Genomic DNA, 6996 nt, shown 5'->3' on the forward strand with positions numbered 1-6996 from the left:
TCTAGTGGCTGCACTGCTTAACTTTCATATAGATTTAAACAAGAAATCCCACCGGTATCAAAACCAACCTTGTCACCAACTGAGGTGAGAGGGATAGAAAGGTTGATTTTGTTTAATGAGTTCACACTGTGCACAACAGGAGTGACCCTAATCTCTTAAAAGCAGTTACAGTTCTAAATAATCCTCAATAAATCCAAATACCACTCTTTTCATAGACATCTCCAGGTCTGCCTAAGTATATGGAGTTTTCTTCATTACACAACAGATCCAACTGCTATTTATAAATAACAGAATTCTCATGTGTCGTATGAGTAAATCCAAATGTGGGTTTACCTTCCTCTCCTGCACAGTATCATCTCCAACTTCCTCTGGCCAAATCTGATTAATCTGATCACATGTCCTTGAGATATAAAGTGGTACACCTGTAAAACATAAAATTCTCAACTCCTCAAACTACCAGCTCTCTCAGAGGGCAAGGAGAAAGCAACATTTTAAAACACCTTTTTGGAAGATAATCTGAAGTCTGAAAGGTCAGGGATGCAAAAAAAAATTGGCTGATTATACACTGCTTTAAAGCAGATTTGATTCTCAAATATCAGTTATGTTTAAGAGACTACTATATGGACTAATGCACTTTTTGGTTCACTTTGTGATTTTAAATATATCAAAGTAAATGTATTGAAAAAAAACAGCTGCCACAGAGAGGCAAATTCATAGAGCTGATTTATGTACCTATGTTTCTTACACGCTGTGTAGAAGCCAGATTTCTTAACTAAGACTCAAAAAACAAAAATCCAAAACATACAACTGAAAACCACGCTGAGATTTCTTAACTAAGACTCAAAAAACAAAAATCCAAAACACACAACTGAAAACCACGCTGGGACTTAGCTAGATAACAGGAAAAAATAAAAATAAACAATTATTTTCTTTATGAGTGGGGAATATAAAGAACTGAGAAATTGAGTGTCACAACCCAAAGTACATTTAAGGCACTTGCCTAGAAAGAAGGTTCTTTATCAGCCCCAGTCCCTTGCTTCTTTCTTCCTTAACCTATAATTTTCTGCTATAAAACATATCCAGGAACTCGAGTAACACAGCTAGCACCCAAGGTGCTGTAACATATCTTCAGTATAGCACTCTCCAGGAACTTGGGTACAAGCCAGGTGGGTGTAGACTCTACTCATCCTACTGCCTGAGCGAGTGCAACCCCCAGGCTATTACACCAAAGACAACCACCACATAAAGCACGGTCTCAGCACGCAAAGCACAACGAGACTCAAAAAAAAGGGCTGGCTGCACCCAGAGAAGAACATAACCAGAGAAGAGCTACAGGCATTTCTGAGACCAGTTCTGCCAGAAGAGAAGCCCAGCAAAGTAACATCGGAAAACTATGGGGAAATTTATCAGAAAACTTCAGTTTTCCGTGTGTCCCAAGGCAGCCAAGAGATCTCCCAAACTTAATGCTCTTTCCCAAGAACCTGCCAAGGTACACCTAAGATACCTAAAGGAGTTGTTGAATGTCTCCCTGACACATTGCTGTTGACCAGTAGTTATTATTGGTCAAACAGCTACACTTTATATTTGAACATTCTTTTACAGAAGACACTGTTGTTGAATATTACTGCAGTGATTTTTATCTTTTTTTAAACTACTGCTATGGTAAGCATCTCCATTACTCACTTGCCATAAAAGTCCCTATCTGCTGTTAAATCTCGTAGTGCTATTGAAATTTTCTAGATTAGGTGTAAAATTTGCATTCCTATTAAAATAATGAGTAAATTGTTATTAATGTGCTGCTTACCAGTACACAAAAATTATTCACCAAGATGACTAAGGTTGCTTATGTCTGATCTGAAAATATGTGAGTGGTCAAAGAATCTCTTTAACGCATTGGCAATTACTGGTGCAATTTTTACAGAACGTTGTTTTAAAAAAATAATTATTTGAACTAACCATTCTAACCATTTCTGTGCATGAGAAAAGGATATTCTCTAAATTGAAGGATTTGTGCTTTCACATGATCTTCACAGACTTGTCGCAGTTGTTTGTACAGCGTAGCAGAGACTTTGTAAGAACAGAGATTTTCAACAGCCTAAAAACAAACAAACAAGATTATGAATGAGACAAAAAGAACTCAAAGTTTTGTCCCTGTGCAATCAAAGTCAACAAAGAAGGAAAAAAAAAGAAACAAATCAGTATATTCTGTCCAAGCTGTGCATAAAAACAAAACATCAAAATGAAATTATCCAAACTACGTAGAGAAACTAAGACTTCACGATTCCTTTCTGATTTTGGTCCCTTTTTATACTGCTAGGTTTCATGTATAAACAAGGTCCACTATCCACCTGGGTCCTATTTCAGATGTGCTGTTAAAATAACTAGAATTTTCCCCCCTCAAATACTGCTCAGCAGCAAAACTCTTTCTGCAGGTCCATTTTGTGCCTTCTCCCAGCGCATGCACACATGCTCTTTTTTAGGGGGGCACACAATCATAATAAATATTTTCACTTCTAGTAACTTTAAGGTAGACGTTTCAACCACTCTCTCTAAATGATAAACCAGCTGCTTTCCTGTCATTTTATTAATTGATTTCTTTCCAAATACTTCCACACGTTCATGCTAAGGTATGTAAACTGAGGGGAAATAATAATAATAATGATAATAATACAAACACCAAAACACAATAACAAAAAAACTCACATTAACCATTAGATAAAGACTTGAATTGATTTACTGAAACACTGAGACAACATGGAATTTAGTGGAGTATTTGTCCACAGTTGACTAAGATGACTGATTCTGCCCACAGCCAAGTGTTCTCGTAGTCACTACATTAATGTAAACTGAGTTGTTATGCAGTTTACCGAGACTACACCGAGACAGCTTTGGCCATCTCTGAAATACTGCTGTTTAGCTATTCAGTAATTATGTTGTCTTACACTAACATTTTTTTCCTTGCAGGAAATTCAATGAGAATGCCAAAGAGAAAATGCAGCCTTGCTTGATACCACCGCCTATATTTAGACTGTTCCAGGCACACTTTGTGTGCTGTATTTCAATAAGTTATTTTATTAATAGACCATAGCATCTGAAATGAATCACAATGAAGACAGCCAAATGTTCTGTGAGAACTGTAAAGTTTACAGTAAGTATTTTTGGCCATTCAGTGCTTCACACAAAATTACCCAGAGGAATTTCACATGATTTTCAGAACTAAAAATCCAGCTGTCTTTTCCTCTAATTTCGCCTCAACTGACTTTATGCTATGAGGTGATACTGAAAAGAACACTGACTAAGATTTAAAAGCCCTACTTCACCTGGGTAACTAAAACTGACCCAAGAATGTGTTCCTTTGCTCCAGAGGACTTAAGAGTATCACAATTTTGCTGACAAATTTTCTGATAGCAATGAACTCAGACATAGCATCAGTATTTTCCCAGTCCTTGGCCTTTACACAGGCTTCCCCAAATTTGAACTTTTTTTTTTGTGTGCCTTATATATTTGCAATAATGAATGTTACGGTGCCTAATGCCAACATGTAACTCTTTGTCAGAGTATTAGTAAATGTTCTTCACTCTTCAGTTTAAGATGACCCAAACCTGAGGGTATGTGGGCCACGGGAGAGGTGAGGGGGAAAGCAGGGCTGCTTCTTTTGGCAACAGTGCTGGTTTAAAGTATATCTCAAACTGCAGCTGCATCATCTCAGTGCTATCTCTACTAGTTGTTTCTGCCTTTTTTTTTTTGGATGGAGGAATGTGAAAGCCAGTAATTTCCTCCTTCTTCACCTCTTGCTTCACTCAGAGTTTTTGCTGCTTCTCTTCCCAAAGAAATTTGATCTGACTTTTTTTTCATGCTGCACACAATCGATTTTTGGAAAAAACTACAGTAATTATCGCATCTACAAGGATATAAGAAAAAGAACAATTCATCACCTACACAAATCTAGTAAAAGTTATATGATTCTGTTTCAAATCAACTTTTCAATCACTTGTTTCTTTCAGTCTTCTCTTTTAACATTCAGCATGCAAATTATTGCTGCTTCTTATATTATTTCCTCTATAGGTTCTAGCACCCTGAAGAGCTTGTCTTCCGAAACACAAGGCAAATCTGCTTCCCAGAGACCTCCCCCATAGGGTAATTCTAACCTACCTGATGTCATTTTATATAAATGCATGTCAACTGTGGCTTCCTCAATTTTGACATAATATTGAAGGAAGCAAGCAAACAAACAGAACTATCACACAGTCTCTGTTATGTTTTTCATCTGGTCTTAAAACAAGTAGGTAAAATGACATCTGCAACAAACAATATTCACACTTAATCATTTTGCGGGTAGCCTGTTTTGTTTCCTAAGACATAGTCCTTCCTATCCATCCATCCAAATAAAAGTCTGGTCAAGATTCTCATAAATATTTTTTTCCTTCACTACTACACTGTCCTACTCTATGTCCTCCAGAAGGGCAGTGCTGCCCCATTTCAGATTATTTAGGACCTTGCTGCAAAGGGAATTTTCTTTTTCCATTATTTTTATCGCTCAGTCCTCACTTGGCAATTCTTTGCACTGCCCCACTTTCTCTTTCCCATCGAGCATAAGCTACTCCTGTCAAAACCTGTGCAATCTACCACCAATCCCAGACATCATTTCTATTTTAGTCACAAAATATTGGCTGCCACCCTCTCATTGCTCACTGACTACATCTCTGCCAAGCACCTTCGTGCCCGATCCCATGCTGCCTCTAATGTCTGGAAAGGAGTATCCTTCGGGCTTCCCACAAAGCCTTGTCATTGTTCTTCAGCTTTTTCCTCAGCTACTGTGCCAAATTAAATAAATAAATCAGAAAGTTCAAAGGCGGGCTGGTACACCAGCCCTCTCGCCACACTGAACTCTAGGAGGCCTCTCACTTCCTCCTATAACATCAGATAAAGACTAAAAAAAACCAAAACCAAACAAAAAATCACCAAAACACAAACCAACCCTGATAATAAGAACTGATGCACACAAGAGAAATTTCCCCCTGTGGACAACTTGGTGTCCACCAACAGGCAGTTAAAACGATCTGTAAGTACAGATCAGGTTTCTGATGGATGCTGAACTTCATCTTTTATTCCTCTGGCAGGAGAGTAAGGACCTATCTGTGCACAGGCACACCGACCGCCACCACCCACCAGGCAGAAATCTCGCTGATTTGCACTGCTGCCTTATTGGACTGGCCTTGCACAGGTTTTACAAACAAGGAGGCAAATGGAAAAAGTAAGAAGTACAGTTCTCCCTTCAGAATTTATCTGAAATCTCTCTCCTCCTCTTCTGCCAAATTCCAAGTCTGTACCCTGGCGATTTCATAGCCATATTACTATAATCTCATTTCTGAGCCTCTGAAAACAAGTTAGGTAACACTCAAAGCATCTATGGGTTGGTTTTTTTTTTTAAGCTAGGCACAAAAAAGCAGGGGTTTTCAAATGTTGAGTTTAAAGCCATAAAATGTATTATATAATTCAAACTCTGCAAGTATTAATAGATTAATACATCACAGCCAAGTTATCTGTTTAAAGGGAATTAATTATGTTAAGTAAACATACATTTACATGATCAGTCATTTTAGGCACATATAATAATATAATGGGGCTAACTAATCACAGAGACAAGTAGAGTCAGCTTTCAAATTCATCCTGATTTCCTTGAGCATGGACCCAACACAGACTGCTGGCTTTCCTCTCCTTCACTGTCTGCACTTTGCATACAAGATCAAACCTGCCTCAACAGAACACCCCAAAAATCTTAGGCGCGAATAGTAATGTCTTAAGTCCTGATCTGGCAATGAGAGCCACGTCTGCAGATCAAACACCTGCACTCACAGAAAATTCATAACTAATTTGAGCCATGTAGCACAGCTTAGCGCATCAGTAACTTTTTATAACATCACCACTGTAAAAATTACTACTTTAAATCCTTCAAAGTACATTTGAAATAGTACAGAACTAAACCATATATAAGTGGAGACAGCAGAAAGAAATGGCTCCTGAGTATTATTATAGCCCCTGCTCCAGTAGTCTAGATGTTCCAGAAATACTTTTTCACCATTTTAATTAAAAAAAAAAATTAAGATCCTGATTATTATGAAGTGGAACAGTAATCTGAAAAACAAGTTAACTGACAGCTTGTTGCCTGCTCAGTCAAGATTCATTTTTAGTTTTCCCAAGCATATTGATGCTGAAGTCTAATTGTTATTATTTAATAATAATATTTCAACATTGCTATTCACATGAGACCACAGCATATACAAGAGAGAAATCATCATAAAATATGTATCTGCATAACCCAGCAAGAACAATATCCCATTTTCAACAACTTGAGTAGGCACTGTATTGAAGAGACAGAGACAAATCCACATCTCCCAACATAAACTGCTTTTTCATGGGCCTGGATCCTTGTAGCACTCCAAGGAACAACTATGTAAAACTGCAAACTGACTAGAAAGAGAGTCTGAAGCAAACAGTTGAGAAAATATAATCAGCTTTTAACAAATCAAAACATACTATGTCAACTGCATAGCGCTGTGAAAGTTTCTCCTGTTAAACTGAAAGAAAGCCCCAAACCCTTCCTGCCTTACCTGGTAGAGCTCTTCGAGGTTGTATTTAATAGAAATGCTACTCTGTATCGCTCCCACAGCTTCATGAAGTTTCTGCCAGGTATCCTGAGTATAATTATCTGGTAATTTGGGTCTTTCTGTGAAGGAAGACACAGGCAGTCGGAAAACCAGCCTCCCAAACGGGGAACCTGCAACCAACCCTCCTCACCCCGGCTTCATTAACTTCTGCCAAGCGACGCCGCGCCCGGTGGTTTCAGGCTGGCACAAGCAGAGGGGTCACTAACTCCACCTAAAAGTCAACGAAACCTTGGCACGGTGCGTTTGACCCCGCACCCGGCAGGACCCGCATAAACCCGGGGCGGGCCGGAGCGCGGAGCCTGCCCGGCGAAGGGCAGAGCCAGCACCG

At 38.8% G+C, this 6996-nt stretch overlaps 1 protein-coding gene across 1 annotated transcript in view; it reads right to left on the bottom strand.

The window, feature by feature from the left end:
• The window catches only part of LOC104271807 (cullin-4A), a gene marked incomplete at both ends in the record, with an annotated part of 31333 nt that extends 24555 nt beyond the window's left edge, over positions 1 to 6778 (bottom strand). The window contains 2 exons of the mRNA XM_009866598.1: positions 1992 to 2095; positions 6612 to 6778. Of these exons, the coding sequence (XP_009864900.1) occupies positions 1992 to 2095; positions 6612 to 6778 (271 nt within the window). The remainder of the gene's footprint in view (positions 1 to 1991; positions 2096 to 6611) is intronic.
• Positions 6779 to 6996: the final 218 nt, after the last annotated feature.

The sequence above is a fragment of the Apaloderma vittatum genome, unplaced genomic scaffold (assembly GCF_000703405.1).
Source record: "Apaloderma vittatum isolate BGI_N311 unplaced genomic scaffold, ASM70340v1 scaffold8853, whole genome shotgun sequence".
Taxonomy (NCBI): Eukaryota; Metazoa; Chordata; class Aves; order Trogoniformes; family Trogonidae; genus Apaloderma; species Apaloderma vittatum.